Below are 25,881 nucleotides of genomic sequence, written 5' to 3'. Positions count from 1 at the left end.
AAGTTAATGCACATGAATAATGCTTAGATGAATGGGCATCCACGTGAGTTGTGCTTAACAGAGAAAGGTATCGGCATGTGAACTAACTTTGGTTGTAGTTTGAAATTGTTTGTGTTTGTGATTAGATATAACTAATATCTGCATGAAAATTGAAGTTAATGGTGAATGTATTTAGTGGTGGATAGTATCCGCCAGTGAATCCTAATTGTTGGTATTACTAAGTGTTGTAAAATCCTAGCTTAATTTCACTTCTTGAAAACCTTGTTCAAAATTTTATTATTTATCCTCGGAGCTCACTGAGTTTGTTATGAACTTACTTAGTTTCCCTTACCATTTCAGGATTTTGTTGAGAAAGTGGGCCTTTGAAAGGACTCAGCTACACAACAGACTCTTTTGTGAGCCATTCATCTTTTTGTTGTAACATGTATATTAAATTGGGGTGGCCTATGGACTAAGTTTGTAACACCCCTCACCCGTCTCCGTCACCGGAGTAGAGTTACGGGAAGTTACAACAATTAACAGAAGAGAAAAAAACTATTTCAATTCAAAATTTTACTTTTAAACCAATCATTAATAAATTTCATTCAATAAACATGTTATTCAAACTAAAACGGGACTTAAATCAAGCCTACAAAGCATTAAAAATAGATGGGAAACAATCATGGATTAAATTGAATCAAAACATGAAAATAGGGTAAAAATTGAAAACAGGGATCACACGACCATGTGGCTAGGCCGTGTGACAGAACGGAGGCCATGTGGTGCAATAGATATGGCGTGTCACTCAACCGTGTGCAAAGGCAAAAACCGTGTAGGAGAGGAGGCACACTGTCATGTCTTTAGACCGTGTAACTAATTGTGACTGTGTGGATCTAAAATCATGAAAATCGAACAAAGCACACGATCGTCTCCCATGCCCGTGTGTCAAACCTTATGGTAGACCGTGTGTGTTCTATGGTAACTTAAAATGCAAGATTTTCAACTATGGTTTATTTAGGTCCCAAGCATACCAAAACCATGAATTCAAACCACTCAAAACACATTGAAAATATGTCAAAACATGTCAAATTCCTAATTTAAACCAATATGCCAGAAGGCACCTTTACATCCAACCTAACTAATAATTCAAAACATTCACCTAATCACATATATATTCATTAATGTTTCACATACCATATTTTCCATCTACCACGCTTATAATTCAAACCAAATCATGTCCAACTAATACCAAAATGAACTCATATCATTGCCTTATTACATAACAACATTTTCCATATACTTGCACATGTTTGTACCACAATGTTACCATTTATCCAATCACCTAAGCATAAACCAAACCTTAAATCTCAAGTTCAACCATTCACAAAATAGAATCAACATGACATTTCCAAAATAACTTCATCACATTCATCATGTAAGCCTACCATGAAAACATTAACTTTAACACATTAAAATTCCATCTATAACTTTAAATTCATCAACTTAAAATACCCTATATATATGCCACAAAACCAAAAAAAGAACCAAAATCTACCGAGATAGAAGTTTGATAGTGTGAGCCTTGAAGTTGATATGTCTGACAAGTTCTGCAAAACGTTAACTACAAAGAACAAGAAAATAGAAAAAGTGAGCTTATGTAGCTTAGTAAGTTCATAGGTAAAATTCAAATCAACTTACCTCAATTTAACATTTTGAAAACTAAAAACAAATAAGATTAATTAAACCTAACAAACAATTAACGAAAACAAATAAAATTAGTAATAATTCATCTTTTACTTCATATTCATCAATAGTTTAATCAAAATAATTCTTATGTATATATATATACATTCCATTGAATCAATACCAAAGTGAAATAGTCTAGAATGATCATTCACTGGCACAAACTTTCTGATGGATAAACACAAGAATTATCAAATCATTTTAAGATTTATCACAATTTTAATAGCTCGATGAACTATATTAGCATAACTCGGATACTCGGGTAACCACATCACACCAGAGAGCATTGAAATGCTAATAGAGGCACCGAAGTGTAATCCCGTACCAGCACACGTTCTAACCCTATTGACATGCCAATCGTATCTTAATTGTTTACAACGTTCAAACGGGCATTTTAACATAATTTATCACATTTATAAATCAGAGGCACTTCCAGAAATACACTTGTACACATGCTGTCAATCAGCTAAGTTCATTCCAAAATCATATAACCCTATTTCCCAAATATTCAAGAACTATCAAATATTCACTTTCTCACATGTACTTAATTGTAAAAAAATTATAATTTCAATCTATTATTAAAACTCAACCACAACACAATTAAATCAACTCATACTAGCACAAGTTATAAATACATACATTCATCTATACTATGAACTTACCTAATATTTAAACGGTTGACAATTAACTCATGGGGACTAATCTGCGATTTTCCATTTTCCCCGATTATCCTCCATATGGTTCAATTCTTGATCTATATAATAGTTAAATCCAATTTATCAATTTCAAATACATTATCAAACTTATTTCTATGCATATGACCTAAAAATTCCACTTTACAAATTTTCCTTGAAACCAAAACTATTAAAAACTTCACAATTAACACCAATATATCAAAACAAATTTACTATAATCCTATATCAACTTTCAAACACTTGAAATTTTTCTGAATTTATATACTAAATTTTACTTATTTTCATATTAGTCCCTAAACTCAAAACTAACAAAAATTCCTTTACAAAATAGTCCTAATCAACTACCAAGTTTACAAATTCACCATTTAATACCAAGAACATCTAAACAACATCAATGGAAGTTTCAAAATCTCTAACAGTTTTACAAAATAGTCCCTCGGTTACCTAGATTAAGCTACACCGATCTCAAAAACATAAAAATTACTAAAAATATATCAAAATTACTTACCTTGCTAGGTAGAGAAGATGACCGAAAGCTTAAGATGTTATTTAATGGTGCATTCAAGTTTTCAAATATGGAGAAGAAAGATGATGATGCTTTTGTTAAAATTTTTACTTTATTATTTTTATTATTAACATATAATTGACATATAAAATTAATCAAAATACATCACTAACCGTCCATCATATATATTAAGGTATTATTGACTTATAAATCCTTCCACTTATGTTAATTTAACCATTTAATCAATAAAATTCAATAGCGATTAAGTTTTATGTCTTTTGCAATTTAGTCTTTTTTCCTTAATTAACTAACCAAATATTAAAATTCCAGAACCAAACCTCAACATACCAATATAGTAACTCTGTAAATATTTAATAAAAATATTTATGGGCTCGATGTACAGAAACGAGGTCCTGATACCTTATTTTCCAAAACCATTTGACTTTAAGAACAAACCACTTGTACTTAACTATTTATTCAATTAGCAAAAATTATTAGATCAAAATGCAATATAATACTATATTTGACTCGTAAAATATAATAATAACAATTATGGACTCACTAGACAGTTTTTTGGTCCCGAAACTACTGTTTCCCGGCACCACTAAAAATGGGTTGTTACAAAGTCTCTTATAATTGAAAAATGAATTTGAATTTCTTTTATATAATTGTTTGTATACAATAAATGGTGGCACTTCACCAATTTATTAACTTTTATGTTACGTGAATTAAGGTTACTCTTATTTTTCCTTGATTTATGCCTTAATTCTTTTAATCCGCTAAGTAACATTTTGGAACATATACCTTTATTTTCTTCTACTTTTGTTTTAAAAAAACTACTTCGTCAAACGTCACTTTAAGATTGTATTAAATGACTTAACTGCTAAAAACAATGTTTTTGTCTTTACAAAATGATTTCTACTTTCTAATAACATTGTTGTTCGCCATTCAAACTATTGAAATGGGGGTGTTACACGTTCTCCCAATATGGTCCTATTTTATCTCATGGTAACTATTACATCTCCCTTCATGAAAATTCAATTACTATCAAATAGTAATCAAGTCATTCATCATAAAGACAAATGACTCATAACCACGTTTACTTTTCATCAATTATGTAATGTCAATGAGAGGATATCATTTACCCAATCTTGGGCTATAAATTCCACTGTTGTGAATGACGCTACATACTGTAGAAGTCGTACACCCAATGCACCAACTTTCAGTTCCTTATCTATTCAAATTCAGGTTTTTACTTACATCAAAGTGTACGAGTCACACATATATAGTCTGTCATCCACTCAAGATTTAGGTATGCCACACTATGAATGTCACAAGTGAAAAAATCCATAAATGGATTCAAGATCTATTTTTATTGGGTTCAGTCCGATGTACTGTTAGTCCAGTCAGTCACATTTATGTCTCTATCTTCTGGGAGTCATCTGCTCTGATGCCCAAGACAAAGAATCTCCCTAACTAAACTTGATAGACGACATATTAGTCTTTCAATCAGTTTGCTCATTTTCGATTAAACTAAAGACATGTTTAGGTTTGTCTACTAATATAAGTTGTCTTTATGTATTACGACCCAACCACATAATACCGTTTAATATTAGTTAACCCATTAGACAACCAGCGAGCAACATTTGCTTCCATTTTTCTTTGCGTGCAAAAACCATGCGATGACAATATACAAAGTATTTAATGTAATTCATGAATAATTTTATTATTAATCAAACTGTTTGAAAAATTACAAGTGTACTTGGACGAAAATACTACACTTAGAGCACCAGATCCAACACTAACTAGTCTCCTAATCCTAATAGGATTTGAAGTGTGCCAATAAGCATGTCAACTCATCAAATAACTAACTTAACTAACTATTAACTTGTGAAAATAAATCTAAGTGTGGAATTGAAAGGGAAATTCATCCAAGGGTCCAAATAGGCTCCTTGGACCGAATTTTTACATATTCATCCACTAATTAATTAAAATTGGATAGAAAATTTGGCCTAATATTCAACTAAGTCCTTCTCCAAACTTCATGATAAGCTTGTGGACATCCTAATAGGCCGATTTTTAAGAACTTGGACTTGTGACCCGTTGGCTCCCAAAATTGGCACGTTCAAGCTCGCAAGTGTAATCCATCAACTTCAAGATTCGGTTTCTTGGACCAAGAGTTTCAAGATTTGATATCTTGATTTACTTGATTCTTGAAATCTCCAAAACTGCATAATTGGAGCAATATTAGGTTTCTTCATTTTCTTGAAAACAAGAAAGTGAATCTTTATTTTTTCCTTCATTTGTGCATCTAAGGCCTTTGTAACGAAGTCTTGCATGGTCATGTTTAGTCTTGCTTTGATTTGCTTGGCCTTTGACCTCGTCATTGGACCTTGAGGTAGTGTAAGCCCATCATGTCCATGGGTCTAAAATTGGGCTTGAGACTTGTATCATTAACCCTTTTCAGTCCTTTGTTTGTTTACTTTAATTATTAGTACTTAATGGATAAATCTTTTTAGCTTAAGGTATCAATTGGGATAGGTAGAGACATCGAGGTGGATATTTTTGGTGAAAGAGAGAGGATAAACATGTTTTTTTTCCTTGTGTCTTTATTTTATTATATTATATTATTTTGAAAAAAAATAGAAAAAAAGAGGGAAAACAAAAAAAAATTTTGAATGAAAGCACTTATATTATCATTGAAAAAAAAAACAAATGTGAGGTGCTTCATGTTTCTTTAGTTTAGTACTTCTTAAATTTAGTTTTCTTTTGGAGTCCCTGTTGGTTTTGTTACCTTTATATCATGCTTTGTCTTTGAGGAATTGAGAGATAATGAGGTGAGCTGTAAAGGCTGGAGTTGAACATGATTTGAGTGCTTAGCATGGAGAAGTGGGGGAACGATATTTTTAGCTTATATTCAATCCATAAGTAACCAGTGCTTAGGGTTTGAGCCTAAATTGACTCTTCATCCATACCTTAACCCGAGCATATGCTACAAGCCGAGTAAAGTTCTATTGACCTTTAACTAAGTTTTGTCATGCATTAGTGAAGAGATAAATTGAAAGGAAAATGTATTAGACATTTTTCAATAATGTTTAACTCATTGTAATTCGATGCTTAATTGCTAAATTTGAAACATTCACACACACTAAGTATCAATTGTAGAAGGAAACTTAGAATTTGAGATTGTTTAACTTAATTTTCATTTAAGGTATTGAGGTAATTTCTGAGAACAATTAGGACTAATTGATCTAAGTAGGGTAGCTAAGTGTCATTTTCTTTTGTTAGGGTTTTAGGATTTTAGGATAACTATTTTAGAGTTATTTGTTCCTTATTTTAGTACGATTTTAGGGTCTTTATTTTATTTTATAATTTAATTTTGTTAGATTTTAATTATTTTATTTTATTGATTTTTAAGTTAATTATATATTTATAGTTTTAAACTAGACTAATTTTGATGTATTCTAATCTAATGTCGGTTCGATAAAGTATGAGAAAAAATAACTAGACATAAGTAGATTTATGTTCCAATAGAAAGATAACGAAGTAAGTTATGGGTTTTCTCATGTTTTAGCTCTCTCACTAACCTTATATTTAAAATAATTAATCATTAAATGAATGGCTAACAATTAACCAAACATAGTGGAAATCCACGGTTTAGATAATTTCTAGCCATTAATCTTACATTAATAATGGGATAATTGCTTCTAAGGCCTTGTTAAATTATTTAACAAGGACATGCTCAAAACCCCAATTAGTTCTCTCAAATTTACTAATTTCCCACATTAGTCACTGTACTATATTTAACAACCCATTTAACTAAATCTCATCGAATAATTTGATCCTACATTTTGTATTCAACACGTAATTACTTAATATTAATTTTTAGCTATCTCAATTTAATAGATTCAATCGTAAAATTAAAATTTTCAATACCAATAAAAATCGGGTCGTTACATCATTTATTTCGATTTTGAAAAAATACAGATTCAAAACTTTTAGAAAATTTCTACAAATATCAAAATAATTAAAAATTACAGGTTGGAGAGAAAGCTTCGGTGGTTTTAGGGTTTTATAGGGTTTTAATACTCTCCAAGTAGAGAAGTCATTACCCTATAACTTATAAAAATCAAATGAAATAATAAAATTAAAGTGTTTATGGGTTTTGATTTTTCTTAAAGCAAAAATCATTTTTCAGTTTGAATGTAAGTTAAAATCATTTTTCACCATATGAGAACAGGCTTACATGATTTTTAGTGTTTGATTGAGTTTAAAAACCCTCAAGCCATTACTCTCTCGCAATTGTAAATAAAACAAAATCATTATAATTTTAGGGTGTTGAGTTTTCAAAAGCAAAATAAATACATATTTCTTAAGTTTACATGGAACTGAATCTAATTTAACAAACATGTCTTAAAACTGATTTCATAAATAAACATCTAAGTTTTGTAGATAATTTGGTAAACTAATTATTCTTTTTTTTCTTTTTTGGTAATGGGGTAAATAAATCTTATGAATTATATATTTCAAATTTTTTAAAAGAGTTAAGTCAACAACGTACCTTGTTTTTTTTTTTAAAATAATGTAATTATGTTTTTTTAAAAATAAAATAATAAATATTCTTTTAAACATATTTTGGTTTTTAAAGTAATTTTTTAAACATATATAAAGTAAAAATATTTAATTACAACTTGAATAGTTCTTTTGAAATCTTGCAACAAATTTTAAAATTTTAAAATCTACTTTTTTATGAATACTAAAATATAATATCTTAAAACAATTCAATATATATTTTTTTCCTATTTTTAAAATTTATATTCTTTTTAATTGTTAGATATAATAAATAAATTTTTAAAACGTATTATATTTATTGCAAAAAATTATATATTTAAATAAAATTTAAAAGTTTATGTTATACAATATTAAAAATAAAGAATGAGGGTAACACAGTTCGAACTCGTACCAAATAAGTATCTAACAAAAACTTTAACCACCACTCTATTTAAATTAAAACAATTTAAAAATCTTTTTAAACAATACCATTTAAAACTAATAAAAAACATAATTAATATTTGGTTAAAAACATATTTTAAAATTTAAAAATATACAAAATTTAAACTATTTAAACACGATTTTGATTTTTTTATAAATGTTAACAGATAATTTAACAATGTTTAAAAATAGAAATAAAAATTTTAAAATTACTCATAACACCAATAAAAATGCGCTTCCTACATTAACAATGGTATAATAATGTTTGTTTAAAATATTATTAAAATATAATTTAAAAATATTAAAATACGATTTAAACAATATAAAATATACTAATATTAAAAAAAACTATTACAATATTGAACCACGTAATTATTTTATTTATTTCAAATACAATTTCTAACCTCGAGATTTTTGCTTGATAAATAAAATTATTTTCTTTATAGGCTAAAAATAATATGAAACATTATGCTTTTAATTAAAATAAAATAATTTTAAATATAATAATTTTTTTTAACATTCCTTTTTAATTGTTATCTTTAATGCTATACTTAATGTCATAATAGTGATTGATTCATAATCTAAATTGTATTTAAAATTTATTTTTTTAAATTATATTCTTTTGTTGTATTTTATATATAGCCTATAAAAATAAAAAAATTATTAATATAAAATTATTTAATATATTTTTATTATTAAATAGAATCGTATAGCACGAGTATACAAATTTACATCATATATATATAAAAATTAAATAAGGCCTAAACATAAAAAAGTATGTTTCCAAATCAATTTTAGGTTTATAATTTTATCTTTGCATATTTTACTTATTTAATATTAATATTTGTCTTTCATAATATTTATGCATGTAATATATTAATTATAATATATTCCAAATAATTTTATACACACTTTAAATTTGTAGATCGCATGAGGAGAAAAACCCAGTAAACTAATAATTAAAAACCTACTAAGATATTGAATCCATCTAATTAATTTATTTCAAAAACAATTTCTTATTAAAAATATATTAAATCCACTCTCATTTTGAATATTTTGTTACAATTTTTTTATATCAGATTTTTTAAATATTTTTGTTAAATTTTTTTTAAAGTTTTATTTTTAAAAAAATTCTGTTAAAAATTTTCCAAAAAAATTATTTTCACAATTCTATTAAATAAGAATCATATTTTCTAATAAAATTTTTAATTAAACATTTAAAATACAAGTCAAAATAATATTTACTATTTATTTACATAATATACCCCTTTAACCATTATTTTTATATTATTTTTTTATGGTGGGCAAATTGCTTATTCGGATGCACGGATACTGCTTTGGCTGCTGATTCGCTCCCTCACTGTCCACAGTTCATTTTGTAGGTTTTGTCTTCGAAACAAAGCAAATTTTCTTTTCTCCATCGTCTCTTCTTCTTTGGTACGCTAACTCTCTCTCTCTCTCTCTCTCTCTCTATTCTTAATCCCTAATCTTTCTTGTTAAAATGTGTTTCTTTTCTACAATCTTTTATTTATTGTCTTGATATCGATTAAGTTCTGCTCGATTGTTTGTTGGCTTCACATGATTGAATTTACTTGTAATGATTTTAAATGCAATCTGTTATTATTTAGTCGGTTTTTTTATTACGGTTTTTTATTACATTCTGGAATCATTTTCGATTGTTGATAAGCTATATGAACAAATTTGTTGCGAACTCCTTTTTAGGGTTTTGTGAAAACCTCGAATGTCTGAGACTAATTTTTAATTTGAATGCTTACTGTTAGCTAACTCAGGGTTGTTTGATATGGTGCAAAACTGCATTCAAATGGTTGATAATATCGTTAGGATGACACAATTGATGATTAAGAAAGGATGGATTTTTTTTTTCTTTGAAGGGCTTTCTTGATTTCGGTAATTAATCTATGGTGAAGATTTGGGGCATTGTAGGTCAAATCAATTTTCTGTTCGTTGTTTCTACTAGCAATCACGTAATACTATCAGGAGCAAGATGCACGAATATATAAAAAGCAAATACTAACATAGTTGAAAAGTTGAAACTAAAATTTCTAAAACAGTTAAAGGCATAATATTTTTACTTTAATATGGAGCAATCATAATGTTATGAACCAATTTGAGAATGGAAGATTAAGGAGCAAAGAAGAAGATTCAGTCAAGAAGAAGAAAGGGAAAGAATAGAAAATTTGAGAGAAGGAGAATAGAAAGTTTGTTGTGCAAAACTGTCATGAGCCTTCAGGCCCTTCCCTCTCGATTTTATTAACTGACTATCAAACGGTTTTACCATGGAACGCACCGTTTCATTAAACAAGAACACACAGTTTTTACCACTGCAAAAGAAACATAAAAACTACTGAAAATTACAGAAATAACAATCGTGAATTTCATCCCACATCACATAATTGAATATATGTAGGATTTTTATCATCTGCCATTTCTTTCAATCAAATATGTTTCTTTTTTCAATTACTATTATTTGCTTTTCTGTTTTAGCAACACTTGTGGAAGTGTAAAAGCAACAACCAAGCAGTGCCTAATATTTTCTACTTGAAATTGTTTAACTGTATGCAATTAAGTGATTTTGTCATATGTTCATTTAATTTTTATTTTATCAAAATTTCATACCTTTTGCCATTTTTATTTCTCATAAGTGATTGCTTTTGAACGTGTGTTGGCATTTATTATTTGGAGTTTTCCAATCTTTTAGGTTGTGATCTTTTCAAATAAAAGATATTGTGAATGCAAGAAAATTGATTTCTCGTGGTCATAGAAGTTTTAACAGTCATAAGTTGATTTTTATTCTTTTTGTTGCCATTACTTTGAATTCTTTGTGCTCCATCTTTTTTTTTTTTGGGTGAATTACAAGAAGAAGGTAAAGCCCTAACAACAACGCGACTAGCGTGACTCAAACCCAGGCCACACCTGGGGCGGTGAACACCCTGGCCATCAGACCAACACACGGGGTACCTTGTGCTCCATCTTTATTCTTATCTTTTTAGAGCATGTTTCCTTACTGATCTGGTAATGGCATGTTTAATCCATGAAGATATATCAAGTTGATATAACACATATGTGCTGATGGATATATTTGTGTGATATTCCTTTGCTGAAAGAAATTCAGCTTACAGTATGTCAGAAGACGTAGAATACCGCTGTTTTATCGGTAATCTTTCATGGACAACAACAGATAGGGGCCTAAAAGATGCATTTGAAAAGTTTGGAAATCTTCTTGACGCTAAGGTAATGATTTGAATCTCTCTTTTCATGACATCCCTTCTCTTATTTATTTTCTAAATACTTGGCTTAACTGAGTATGATCATTGAGTTCGATCCTGGTCAAAGAATTGTAATTTTTCATTGTATCTCTTACTGAAAGTTGGTTTTCATTAGTCTGTAAGCTGTGTCAGTGCCTTTGTTTTTGCTTCCATGTAACCACCTTTTGTCTCTGAATGCCTGACCCACCTCCTCAAAAATTATTCTTCTACCCTAAGGTGTCAATTTATTCTGCAATTTAGAGTGAAGGCAATTCAAAACCTGAAAGATTCAAGTACTTCGGATGAAATTATGAGTTTTCTGAAACAAATCTAGTAATCATTATAGCCTTATTTGTTTTAAGGAATGTAACTGATGAACTGTTGAGGAGCTTTATTATTTTCTGAATGCATTATGACATTAATTTTTCTGGTTTTGGCCTGCATTTCTAACCATATTTTATAGTTAAATGATCAAATAGCTGTGACTGAGAGCTTTCATTTGATTAAGGTTGCTGTTGACAAGTTTTCTGGCCGTTCTCGTGGATTTGGATTCGTCTCTTTTGACGATAAAGCAGCAATGGAGGAAGCTATTGAAGGAATGAATGGAATGGATTTGGATGGCCGGAATATAACTGTTGATAAAGCTAAGCCTCATCAAGGGTCAGGTAGAGATTCTGATGGTGACCGTAGCCGTGATCATGGACGTGATCATGACTGTGATCGTAACTGGGGCTATGATGGTGGGCGTGGATCACATGGTGGGGAGTGTTTTAAGTGTGGTAAACCTGGACACTTTGCTAGGGAGTGTCCTAGTGACGGGGGTAAATATGGTGGTAGGGTGGATCGTTATGGTGGAGGTGGTGGCAGCAGCAGTGGTCGTTATGGTCCTGACCGGAATGGAGATCGATTTGGTGGGCGCAGCAGGGATGCAGGTAGTCGTGGGGGGGCTGGAGCTGGAGGTGATAGATATAATCGTGATCGTTCTGGACCGTATGAGCGTCGTGGAACTGGAGGTCCTCGTTCATAAGATGACTGATTGTGGTATGCATAATTTGCTCACTTTATTTCTTGCTAATTTCTTCTTTTTCTACCTTGAATTCAAACTGATGAATATCATTTTACTCATGGTAGCATATTTTGATTGCAGCTGATGAACTTGGGTTGCTGCTTTTATGCTCTGTGAAGCAAGAAGTTCCTTTTTTGCATGATATGCTCTTTGTTGTTGTCTGGGTGGAACAATATAATAGTTCTGTCCTATGAAGTGTGAAACTTGCACAGATCTACAACTGTGTTCCTAAAATGCTGTGTTTGATATTTTGGTCCAATGGAGTCTTGTACTTTCATGACATGCACTTTCAAATATGGTCTTATGCTCTCTGAATGCTCCATTTATTGTGACATGCATTGTCGACAGCCATTGCCTTCATTTCCATCCAACATCTCATGACATTTTTGAATTTACGGAAGATGGTTTGATATTTGCATACGGAAGAATGATGGGGAGGGATCCACCATTCAGGTTTTGCTTATTCTCACTTGAGGAGTAGAATCTTTCTTTAGAAGTAAATTCCAAGTTTTGGCTGCCCTGGTTGCAGTATCTTACTAAATAAACAGGAGTCAATCGGGTAATTTATTCTTCTTATGTATTGCTTTGCTCTGTCCTAGTTCTTTAATTAATAGTTTGTGTGGTATTAATATTGTTGACATTTTGGCAGGGATGCTTGGCTATTTCTGGCCTTTATGGATACTTGATTGGGTTTCTTTGTTGCTAATTGGACTCGGTTTTATAAACACCTTAAAATTGGGAGTTTTTTTGGATACAAGGGATTACCATACTAACTGAAAGATAATCACACCTCATGTTCGTCATGGGACATTGATGGAAGAGTTCCATTTCCTCTAAACACATGCATGGCAAGTTGTTTAGAAGCTCTTTGATGAGTAGCAACTGCTGTTTTTTGGTTCTCATGAGTCTACACTGTGTAGCTCTATTTGGGTGCAGATTGCCATTCTTGCCTTGTCCGCGTCTTGATCTGTTTTGGCTAAAATTCAGAGAAAAAAAACTGGTTAATGTAATTCATTCAGCTTGATCGTGCTTTCCAAGTTCTTAATGGTTCCAAACTCTTTTGAGGGGTTGGTCTACCAGTGGCTGTGTAGGAGATTGATGCCTCATTTTTTTCTGCTGAAATGAAATTGCTCTTTGGTTCCTCTCCTAGATCTTGAATTTGTTGTTATTTTTTCCTACTGCTACTTGAAGTTTTTGACCTTCTGTCCTCCAATTATTGGTGCGTGATGGAATATTTTCTTGGTTTACCTGCATTGCTGCTAGACCTAGACCTTACAATTTTCATATTCGTTTGTGTTTGTATATTTTTTTAGTTATAACCGGTTTTTTAGGGTATTTATATATTTATTTATATGTGGTATTTAGATTTTGATATGCTTATTTGTGTTGTTTAGTGTCTTTTTTTTTTCTTTTTTTCTTTTTATAATTTCATTGCCCTACTTATTTTGTCTAGTTTAATTACTGCCTCCGTGCATCAATTGTTTGTTGAGTTTGCTCGTTTTTCACTCCTGTTCTTGGAATCTACTATCTACATCTATACAGCTTTATATAAAAGTAAGGCTTTTACTTAAAAGATTTCATCTTTAGACCCTTTATTTTTTGAGATTATATAAGAATGGTTAAATTTCAATTTTGATCTCTATATTTCACTCAAATTTGAAACTGAATTTTTGTACTTCAATTTTGACATACTTTGACACCTCGATTCTTATAATGTCATTAGTTGGTCTAAATATTTTATATGGATTAAAATGTCGTGAATTTTTAAGGATTGTTAACACAGTTAAATTTTTTTGTTAAATTTAGGTCTATTATGGTCTCATTGGTTTTGTTGCATGGATATCAATTGAGTTTCTTTTTATTTTCAAAATGTTACGTTACTATATTTAACAAAAGAGTTATAATGGTGATAACAAATGAAGCTAAATTTTTAAATTTAAAAAGTAGAGAGAGAAAATTCTTAAAAATTAAAGTATGAGATTAAATTTCAATATGAAGAATACAATAACCTTGAGTATATTATAACTTTTAAATTTTTATTTTAAAAAATAATTAATTAATCCAATGTGAAGCTTAGGTGAAATCACACTAGTTAGTTATTAAAAACATATATTCATAAATAATATACCTGATTAGCTTTAAAAGTTTTGATATTTGGTATGATAAAAGGAAATTTAATTAGGGTAAAAGCAATTCTCATATTTAGTATGCTAAAAAGCATCAAATTCTTTATGGAGTATAACATCCCTTAGAAGTTATTTTCCTCCAATTCCTTTGAATAATACATTTAGTTGTGAAATTAAAATAGACCAAATTACAGACTCTTCTGAATAACAAGTCATGAATCCCAAACAGATTGCTATGCAGAGGACAATCGGGAACTTCTTTTTTTTTATATATATAAATTTAAAACCTAACATATTTTAGGAAAATTAAGAACGTCAATTAAAATAACCACATAATTAAAAATTGAACAGGATCTTTTTGTGTAAATGAAGCCAAATATAAGTACCAATTTGAAAAGAAAAAGAATATAAATTTAAACATTAAAGTCAAATTCAAATAACAAAAAGTAAAAATAATCAAATTCTTAAACACTTGTGCTTTTAAATAATTTTACATTCTATTAATACAATAATCTCTATAATGTACCTGATAATGTGGTATCATACATTTCCATTAGCTTGCTATCATAACAATTTTACATTAATCTATGATTTTGATGGATAAATCTCCACTGATCTTTCCTCTTTATTTCTTCCCAGATTTTCAATTACCTTGTTCTTTCCACTAATAGTTTCATAGAGTGAAGTTTCTTTTTGCCAAGTTGCAGCAAATAGAACAACAAATACAAGAAAGACTGGAAGAACTTTTAAACATTGCCAATTTTTCTCCGATTAATTTAAATTTAAGTTTTTATTAAATAAAACATTTATAACAAAAACGAATGAAACATTAAAAATAAACTTAAACCCAAAAAAATCTAAAAAGTTTGATCTGAATTGAAATAATAATAATAATAATAATAATAATAATAATAATAATAATAACAAAAACAAAATCAAGCAGATTTTGATGAATAAAATCTCTAGATGAGATCACCCACCTAATGTATACCTTCTCGCTTGAAACTTTGGCTTATTCTCAATTTTCTTATTTTCTCTCATAACCTTCGATTCGAAGATTGAACTTGTCTTTGAATTTGCTTCACCAACCTTCCTATTTCTACTGATATTAGGCAAAAATATTGCAACATGGTTCTTTGTTTAATTTTCTAGCTAAACCCGTGAAAGGTTTAAAATTGGAATTTTGAGTTTCTTCCTCCTTTAAACCATAATTAACTGAAATAGGATTTACAGGCTCTTCGTAATCAAAGCTGGAATGAAATCGACCTCACAATCTATATCGATGATGCTAATGGCATCGGTCGGCTTAGTTTCCACTATGTCAATATAAAACCTGTTGCTTCCATGGTTAATGATTATGTTGAAGAAGAAAACGTGAAACAGACAATTACAATATGCATCAAAGTTATTCTATTATTGATGAACACTGAATTGATAAAACAAAACATAAATGCCTATATTTATAGGCTTACAAAGAAACTACGTTAACACAAAAATAGCTAACAACTTATTCAATTAAACTGAAAATCTGGAACTAACAAAAATTCTATCGAGATACTTGGTCAACTAAACAACCCACTACTTTGAATTAATCCTCAACAGATTATAGTAACCCCTTTGTTAATCAACAAAATTTATGCAATATAACACCCCACACCCGACCCGATTGCCGGATCCAAGATATGAGATATCACATTCATTGTCAAAACAACTACAACTTCATTTGCATATCAAATAAACAATTTACACAAGTTAGTATGTTCAATTCTTAATTATATTGTGTTATTTAATCAAATCTAGGCTATATACAAGCATACGAAAGATCTTGTGAAAAGTTTATATTGATTGAGAGACTAAAATTTAAAATTTCCAAAGTACCAAGTTGACGTTGCGACCATGAGGGAATACATCGCGAGATTTAAGGAAGAAGCTTTGAAACAACCCGGTTTTAGCTAAATCGGAACAGTGGTTTTGGAACCACAAATTTGAGGTCGTAAAATTATTTTAATATTATTTGTTGTATTTAAATTATGTTATTTAATATGTGTGAAAATTTCGTGATTTAATTTTACCGATTGGTTAGTTAATTTGATAAAAGGACTTAATCGTGTAAAATACAAAAGTTGCATACTATTTGTTAAAGTGCTCAATTGTTATGATTAATTAAATGTGAGGTCCTTATGATGTGATTAGACCATAGTTAGTGGATAATGACATAAATGGCCATCCATTATATGATTTTCTAATGATTTCATTAATGGCATTAAAGTAAATTAGTAAATAAAGTAAATTAGTAAATAAACATAGTTATCATCTTTCTTCACCATCTTCAACCGATTTTGGCTAAGGAAGAACACCATTTAAGCTATTAAGGTTCGGCCATATCCTTGGGTGCATGGTGAGTATTTTTGTCCCATTTTTAATGATTTTTATGTTTTTGGAGTCGTTGCAACTAGTACTAGCTAACCCGTGTCTTCGATTTCAAAACTGTTAAAGATTTTGATAGTTTCCATTGATGAGCTTATGTTTTCTTTGATGTTTAATGGTGAAATATGAATATTTGATGTTAGATTTTCATATTTTATAAAGTGATTTTTGATGAAAATGTCAAATAGGGATTAAATTAAGAAATGTGTAAATTGAGTGGTTGAAATGTGAAAGAAATGCAAGTTTTGGGCTGCTAGGGACCTCTAATAAATTCGGGTAAGCATGGGTGTATTAAAATTTTGTGTAATTTGTGATTTTGTGAAATAGGGGCTAAATTGTGAAAATGTGAAATGTTAGGGGCTAAAGTGAAAAATTCCCATTTATGTGTTTTTGGATGAAATTGAATGAATATGTCTTTAAATAAGTTAAATTTTAATTGATTTAGATCAAGAAAGGAAGAAATTAGATTTGGATCGGAGAAAATTGAAAGTTGTCGGATAGTCATTTCGATCCGTTCGTTTCCAAACAAGGTAAGTTCATAAGTAAATAAATGTTTTTAAATTTAAATGTAAATGTTATATACGTGGCTGAATTTGATTAATTATAGATATATATATTGTCGAATTAATTCGTATATAATTATACATTGCTGAAATTAATTTGTATATGGTTATACATTGTTGAAATTGAATTGTATATGGATATAAGTTGTTGAATTAATTCGTATATGGTTGTACATTGCTGAAATTTATTTGTATATGGTTATACATTGTTGAAACTGAATTGTATATGGATATAAGTTGTTGAATTAATTTGTATATGGTTGTACATTGCTGAAATTTATTTGTATATGGTTATACATTATTGAATTTGATTTGTATATAAAGATAAGTTGCCGAATTAATTTGTATATAATTATACATTGCTGAAATTAATTTGTATATGGTTATACATTGTTGAAATTGAATTGTATATGGATATAAGTTGCTGAATTAATTCGTATATGGTTGTAAATTGCTGAAATTTATTTGTCTATGGTTATACATTATCGAAATTGGTTTGTATATGAAGATAAGTTGCCGAATTTGATTCGTATATGAATATATATTGTTGAATTGATTTGAGCATTGGATGAATGGTTTCGTGTATGAAATGATTTAATTACGAAGTCGATAGCTCTGAATGAACCTTAGAAAATGTATTTGATATTGATGACATGATATTAGGACTTCGGAGGTGTGATTTCGTGTAAGACCATGTCTGGGACATTGACATCGAAGTAAGAAAATGTGTAAGACCATGTCTGGAACAGTGGCATCGATATGCGTTAACATGTAAGACCATATCCGGAATATGGCATTGTACGAGCTTTATATGATTTCTGTGTGTTCTTAACAAATCCGAATGTGAATTTGAGCTGAATGGTTCAGGTATGTGTGAAGCTATATGTTTATGAAATATAAAGGTAAGTTTAGTACTTAATGTAATAATATGAATTTATATGAGTTAGTTAAATGTATATATGTTTGAGATATATTTGAATTCGACCTAGTTGAATTGAATTATAGATATCATTGAAATGATTTATTTACTTATGGCTTACTAAGCTTCTAATGCTTACTTTGTGCATTCTTCCACTGTTTTATAGATTATCAAAGCTAGCTTGGACTCGGGGATCGTCGAGAAACGTCATCACACTATCGATCATCTTGTTGGTACTTTTGAAGCTTTGTATATATGGTATATGGCATGTATATAAGCTAGTGAACTTTTGGTATATTTTGAATTGTAATTCTAGCCATGTGAGTTGGTCTAGAAGTGGTATATATGATGGAGTTGTGTTTAGGATTATGTTATGAGATGAATCATGGTAATTGATGTGTATGTATATTAGCTATGTGTTTAGCATGCCTATTATGATAGGTGATGTTTTGATGATTAAATGATGGCAAAGAATGAATATGTTTTATGATTGATTGGTTGGTTATTTAGGTATGGTTCTAATTGGTAAATAATGACTATGTTTTAGGTATGTTTTGTTGGTTATATATATAGTTATAAAGTGACATATTGGTGTTTGTATTAGGTTATGAAATAGTATAATTAGCTTAATATTGAATGATGGAAATTGGAATGAATTTTGAGGCTAATTTGCTAGCCGAATAAATGAGAAGTGAATTAGTTGTGTATATGAAATTTTGGCATGATGCTTAGCATAGAAATTTGGTATGTTTGGTTCGGCAATTGAACTTAGAAATAGCTATTATTATTCTGGTGAATTGCCCATAAATTAGTAGTATCAAAAGTATATTGGCCATGTTGTAATGTTAGCTATTGTCTTATATGCTAATGAATAATATGCCGTGTGATATAGGTTGACTATGTGATTCAATTTTATGAATTTGATTAGTAGGAATAAGAGGATGGTTATTAGTTGAGTTCGGAAAAAAATGTAAAGGAGATTATATTACTTTGTGCTTAAATTGTAATGAATGACTGTTCTGAACCGTGTTTTGATCGGTAATGCCTCGTAACCCTAATCCAGTGATGGATTTGGGTTAGGGGGTGTTACAAGCTTGACGTCATAACTTTGATCAAGGTGAGTTGTGACTTCAGCAAGGGACGTTGTGACATTGAGGGCAAAGGATTCAATGTCACGACCTCAATAGGAGAGAATTGCGGCAATAGAAACAAAAGCTCTGTGTAGCAACATTAATGGGGCAGTGTCGCGACTTCAGAGGCAACTTCCTCTAGAATATAAAACTCATTCAATCTAAACTTGCTAAATTCAATACCAAGTGGCCTAAATGGCCAAAGTTCATTACAACACCTTTTTGACCATTAATTCATATGCTAAACTATAACTTCAACGCTATAGTCAACTTAGTATATAAAATCAAGTGCTTATTTGCTTTCATTCAAGATTTAAACATCCCTTTCATTAAATTAACATATAAATAACATTTCAACTTCTATTCACGACTTCACACTTATTTACTTCAATTCATATATTCATGTTCAAGTTAACATTTTCCATCTAAAGTACCAAAATTAAATTTCTCAATATAAGAGCAACTCAACCTTAGGTATATACCACTTATTAATAACATAATGAGACTATAAATGTGACATCTCACTCGACGAAGCCTTAGTGCTTGAGTGTTGTTTATAGGTAATAATTATGGAATCAATTTTGAGTAAGTAAGGTGCTAAATTGAACCAAAAAGCCGAAGTATACAGGTATGCTCTTGGGCAAAATCTTGGTTAGGTGAACAAGTTAGAGGTAAGCAGTAGCATAGTTCCATCCACCCAAATGATACTTTGGTGGATAGATTGTGCGAACCGTTAACATTGGGGTAACGAATGAAAACTGTCTTAGAAAGTGAGACATCTTTAGAAGTGGAACTAAGTGAAGTATTAAGAAATTTTGAGAAAATCAGGATATCGCCGAAAGACATTATAAGCCAAGTTTGACTAGTTAAGGTGTTGGTTATATTCTAATAAGATGGTTAGGAACGAACGATGAGCTTGACCTGGAAACATTTATTTATACTTATAACCGTGATTGTTGTACATGTTTCCCTCATAGCTGTAAACCACCCATATGACAGATAGAATAGGATTTTGACGCATGTCAAGTTCTTATAGGGATAAAGGTTGTATATTAGGTAATCAGGAATGGAAAAAAGTGGAGTTTTCCTCTTTCTTCTTCAGGAAATTTTTTTTTTGGTCTAGATCTGAATCAACTTGGAATGCTACCTTCCTTGACGAAAGTTGATGTGCTGATATGAATCTCCACCTATGAGAGCTTAATGCCAAGAAATAGTTGAAGCTAACCATTCTATGGAAGTCTAGATCTGAAATCTGAAGTCAAAAATGAAAGCCAGGTGAGTCCCTAGGCTGGCTCTTGCATGTAGTATGTACGTTCTAGGAACTTCTATGCTAAGTGACCAAATAGTGAAATTGAAACTAGCAAAGTATGATGCAATAACTCTGATACAAAATGAAAGCTTTATGATCATGCATGTATAGAATGTATGAAGTTTGATGGTCTAAGTACGGGGCATGAGTCCAAATGATTATGGCATGCATTTGAGTCTAAAAATATGAATATGTCTGTCATGAGTAAGTCATTGTATGACGAGTCGATGCATGATGAATCTGTGTCTATCTCCAGAGTCATCAAAGGGGTCTATCGAGACTAAAAAATGAATCTCTGAAAGGAAAAGTCCATGGCCATGGTGCTAAAGACCAGATCGTGTAAGACTGTAATTGGTGAGTTATGGTACTATATGAAAAAATTTAAGGAAGGTTACTCACTAATGTGGTTTTCTGTGTGTCCCAAGACAATGAGGAGCAAACTTCACTAAGTATGAGTCTAGGTAAATCCCTATCGCCTAAATCACCAAGAGAAGAAACGCCTTTGTGGCAAAACTCTGGACAGGAAAGCCTTTTTGGTGAGTACTGAATGTTAAGGAATACTTTTGTCGTAAAACTCAGGAAAGGTAAGCCTATGTGGCGAACCTCTGAAAGGAAATGCCTCTAAGGCAAATCTCTAGACATAGAAGCCTTTGTGGCTATCTCTAAAAAGGAATGCCTTAGTGGCACAACCTAGAGAATGACCCTTGTGCCAACCATTTGAAACAAATGCCTCTATGGCAGACTTTGAACGAAAAGAAAGGAATCCATGGAAAACTAAAAAAGAGAGAGTTATCTTATTCCTTCTATTTGAAAACACCATTTCTATCTTGCTTTGGAGCTGATCATAGATCTTTCTTACTAAGCTAAAATTAAGGATCGAAGTTTATGCATATGGTTGTTTCATATTCAGGGTTATTAATCTAGACTTGTATGTGGATTTTCGGTCGAGTAAGTCTGTTTACAAGAGTAGATAGTAAATGAAGAAGTAAGGCTTTGCATAAAAGTTAACAGGGTTTCTGATGATAATAAAAGTTATATGAATGAGTTTTAATGGTATCCCCATGTCTTATAAGCAATGATTATTGAGTTTTTGTGTTGGATGTTTGGGATATAGAAATCAATCTATCGTTCGTGGATGAGTCCTTAAGCCGACTATCAATGTAAGGTAGTATTTGTGATGTTTCTATAGAAAATGGTCAGACTATGAATGCTAAATGAGTTGTGCATGTATAGTTCATGATGTGATCCAGCTCGGTTGATTGAGTCGATTCACTTGATTGCCCGATCGTCGATGAGAAGTTCGTTCGAAATTGTTTCAAGATGAAGATTGTTTTTAGTTTTAAGCGGAAGACTTTTAAAAGGGTTCAAAAGATAGGATAAATTAGGATATTTTGTAGGTTCGGTTAAATAAGAAAAAGAAGTAAAGTTTATATTTAAGAATTAGGATGGAGATGGAAAAGTGAACTTAAGTATCAAGAACGATTCAATACAATGAGAGTATTGCCCCGAGTCTTATATTGCTTAAGGTGGGATAAATGAAATATCGAAGATGGACCTTGACCCGTTACTTATGAAGAAGTAAGAACCAAAGGTATTACAAGATGGATGAACGCAACACCAGGATGGTGATAAGTTCAAAAAGTCGGGTTGACGCCACTAACTAGCTAGATAAGTCTAAACGAGACTCAAACGAAATAGGATAGGAGGAAACCTCACAATCAAGTTTTCAATAATCAAATTCTGTAACCTTTTTACAAAGAGAAATGAACTATTTATAGAGTTCATATGATAGCCGAATAGTCAAACTAAACAAACTTAAAAACTAAGTAATTCGGCTTAAAATGTGTAAAACTAAACTAGAAATGTATCCATTAAAAGTGATGTCCAAATTCGGCTGTATGGATGTTCAATGGCCAATTTCATGAGTAAGGAAATGTACTTGTGGGCTGATGAATGCATGGGATGCCAATAGCTTTGTCTAAATTTGGCCAATGTGTGAATAGACACTCCAAAATATGTCTTTTGGCCGAATAGGTGCATAGGAAATTCAATGGACAGCAACCGATGCATGTAGGTGGATATTCATGCACTCTTCCATTCATTGTATTAAATCATTCATGCAACATCCTTACGTTCATTGAACCAGCCCATTCATGAATCATCTTTAATTGTGTTCCCACATCATGCATTGTAATTAGACGTTCATGCACCTAGCTTGAATGATTCTCCACATTCGGCTGTACCTACATGGAACATGAACAAATTAATTTAAAATAGATATATTATTAACACATAAATTAAAATAGACAAATTTAATAAAGTCTTAAGCTAGACACATTAAATTCGGCTAAGACAACTTTAAAACATGAAATAATTCAAAACATAATTATGAGCTGTAATAACTTAAACTAAGTTAATAAAATACTTTAATTATTCAACCAATAAAATAAATGAGATGAAATGTAGCTAAATTGAGCTCGATTGAGCTGAATTAAGCTCAAATAAGCTAATTGGAGCTGAATCGAGCTAAAGGAGCTGAAATTGAGTTGAAGTCAGCTTGCACTAAAGTGCATGGATTCATCAATGAGTTGTTTCGAGCTTTTCCATCTTCAATGAGCTGATTCTCCTTCCAAAACTTAAGCAGCAAAGCTGAAATAGCTTCTTGAAAGTGCTTAGATCGCGCTCTAATCATGGGGCCTTTTGGGAGCTCATTGGGATCAAAACTAGAACTTAGTGAGCCATGGGGCATGCTCACATCAGTTTATGAGGAATCCAATAGGTTAAGCATGAGATAGATGTTCTAATGATGAAATAAGACTATATGAGTGCTTCTGGAATGTATGAGGTGATATGAAATGAAACGTATGTTAATTTCATTATGGTGTCAAAACATGAAAGATTTGTTATGTGAGTTTGTGTTTGTCTCTATAGAGTGGTCTAAAGGGGTCCGCTGGGATTTTAAACATGATTCTCTAAAAGGAAAAGCTCATGGCACCATATTGAGTAAAATCATTATGGTGGGTTATGGCATCATATGGAAAGAACTAAAAGAAGGCTATTACATAATGAAGTTCTCTGTGTGACCCAAGACGATGCAGAGCAAACATCATATAATTTGAGTCTAGGCGAATCCCTATTGTGAACACGTCAAAAAATGGAAGCCTTTGTAGTAATTTATGAAATGAAAGTCTTTGCGACGATCTATAGAAAGGAAGGTCTTCGTGGCACATTCTAAAAGAAGGCCTTTGTGGCAATCATTTGAAGGGAATGCCTTTATGGCGGACCCTGAAAGAGAGAAATGGTAAATACAAAAAACCCTAGAAGAATGATAAATAAGACTAAATCTAAAGAATGGTAGGTATGGTAAACTCTGATAGAATGATATGTATGGTGAACTTTGAAGGAATTGTACATATGGCGAACTTTGAAGGAACGGTTCTGTAGGAAAGGTTGAGGCATATCCTACATAGTCTTAAGATATGTACAGAGAAGGTGGAGCATGCTAGGGTATGTGGCAAATTCATAGTATGAACCAAGTAGACTAGAAGAACAACTCGATCAATAGTGTTCTGTATGTATGGGTCCCAGAATGGGAACAGTTAAGGAATCACAAAAGGGTTGGGTGAAGAATATAACAGCCCGATTCTGGGCCTAGTCGGAACAGTTGTTTCAAGACCACAAATCTGACGAGGGAAAATATAATTATTATTATATTTTTATGGTCTAAAATTTCACGAATAAACTTCGTGAAAATTTCATTCGAAAATTTCGACGTTTGGGCACTCAATTTAGTCAAAAGGACTAAATTGTAAAAAGTGCAAAAGTTGGGTTCTCTATGTTAGAGGTGTCCAATTGCTATGAAACTTTAAATTGGAGGTCCTTATGTGGTAATTAGACCATTAGTTAATTTATGGACAAAAATGGGCATAGAATTAGTGAAATAAATTTTTTTAAGTAAGGACATTTTAGTCATTTGGTAATAAAAAGAAATAAAATGGGAAAAAGATGGAAAACTGGTGTCATCTTCTCCTTAGTTGCTGCCGAATTTTAAGGGACACCATAGCTAGGGTTTCTTTGCTTTTTTAAGCTCATAGTAAGTGCATCCTAGCCCCATTTTTAATGTTCTTCGCATTTTTGAGATCCTCGTAGCTCGGTTTAGCTATTTCTACCATTAATTCATGTTAGGGTTCATATTTGGAAAAATACCCATGGGTGAAATGTGTTTATTTTGCTGTTTTATGGTGGAATATGAAGCTAGGAATTATGTTAAACAACTTTTGCTAAGCGATTTTAAGTGAACGGATAAATTGACATAATCGGTAAAAATATTTAATGTTCATAAGTACATGTTAGAGTGAGAATTTGATATTGCCATAGAAGGAAAAAGTTTTCAGCGTGTTGTAAAACATAAGAATAAGCAGTGAAATTTAATTTTCGAGCTTGGGGACAAAAAATTAATTATGCAAAAGTTTAGGGACAAAATTGTAATTTTGAAAATATTTGAGTCGAAGCTTGTTTTAATAAATGTGAATGTTAAACAAGCTCAATTTGTTGTTATAGATCAAGAAAGACGAGAAGTCAACCTTAATCGGGGAAAAGAGAAGATTGGGGATTAAATTCTAAAATCTTTACATTTTGTATCGAGGTAAGTTGTATGCAATGAATACATTGTTATAATTATTTTTGTTATATTTCGTGACAATATATGCGAAAGGGTTGGATATGAAATAATTATATTAAAGTTAGAAATTTGAAATTGATAACTGATTTGTTTAAAATCGGCTTGGTTTATGGATATACCAACTGCAAGTAATAATGGAAGTGATTTAAATCGAATTATTAAATTGGTTATGGAGTTGAGTGGAATGATTGATTTTATAATGTGCTATGGAGAAATTGTAAATTATTGGAAAGTAAGAATCTTTGTGGAACTGTCGGAATGGTAAATATTTGAATAAGGTATCGATGAACATGTGTGTAGTACTGTGTGAAGGCTACTACGTGAATCAATAAATGATGGTCACATGTGTAGTACTAAGTGAAGGCTACAATGTGTACCGAGAAGCTTTGGTCACGTGTGTAGTACTGTGTGAAGGCTACTACGTAATTGATAAATGATGGTCACATGTGTAGTACTAAGTGAAGGCTACTATGTGTACCG

The 25,881-nt window shown here is 31.0% G+C and overlaps 1 protein-coding gene across 10 annotated transcripts; it reads left to right on the top strand.

Moving 5' to 3' along the window:
* The first annotated feature begins 9,214 nt into the window (after positions 1 to 9,214).
* Positions 9,215 to 12,526, top strand: LOC107920233 (glycine-rich RNA-binding protein RZ1A). Of its 10 annotated transcripts, none has more exons than XM_016849829.2 (5): positions 9,222 to 9,351; positions 10,796 to 10,889; positions 11,048 to 11,166; positions 11,689 to 12,221; positions 12,328 to 12,526. In XM_016849829.2, exons 3-4 carry the CDS (start codon positions 11,056 to 11,058, stop codon positions 12,205 to 12,207), a joined length of 630 nt encoding a protein of 209 aa, XP_016705318.2. In that variant the 5' UTR covers positions 9,222 to 9,351; positions 10,796 to 10,889; positions 11,048 to 11,055; the 3' UTR covers positions 12,208 to 12,221; positions 12,328 to 12,526. The 10 variants fall into 10 exon arrangements, with proteins under 10 accessions (XP_016705320.2, XP_016705318.2, XP_016705316.2 ...); XM_016849827.2 differs by having other exon boundaries at positions 11,040 to 11,166; XM_041108888.1 differs by having other exon boundaries at positions 10,796 to 10,947.
* The last annotated feature ends 13,355 nt before the right edge of the window (positions 12,527 to 25,881 follow it).

This window comes from Gossypium hirsutum, chromosome D13 (assembly GCF_007990345.1).
Source record: "Gossypium hirsutum isolate 1008001.06 chromosome D13, Gossypium_hirsutum_v2.1, whole genome shotgun sequence".
Taxonomy (NCBI): Eukaryota; Viridiplantae; Streptophyta; class Magnoliopsida; order Malvales; family Malvaceae; genus Gossypium; species Gossypium hirsutum.
Note: the sequence above shows the minus strand (reverse complement) of the source record. Positions and strands in the feature narration are given on the sequence as shown.

Excerpts from the sequence above, each read along its gene's own strand:
- LOC107920233 (XM_016849831.2), top strand. The coding sequence starts at position 11,056 with ATGTCAGAAGACGTAGAATACCGCTGTTTTATCGGTAATCTTTCATGG. Across the intron at positions 11,167-11,688 it reads GAAATCTTCTTGACGCTAAG|GTTGCTGTTGACAAGTTTTC; the intron begins GTAATGATTTGA and ends CATTTGATTAAG.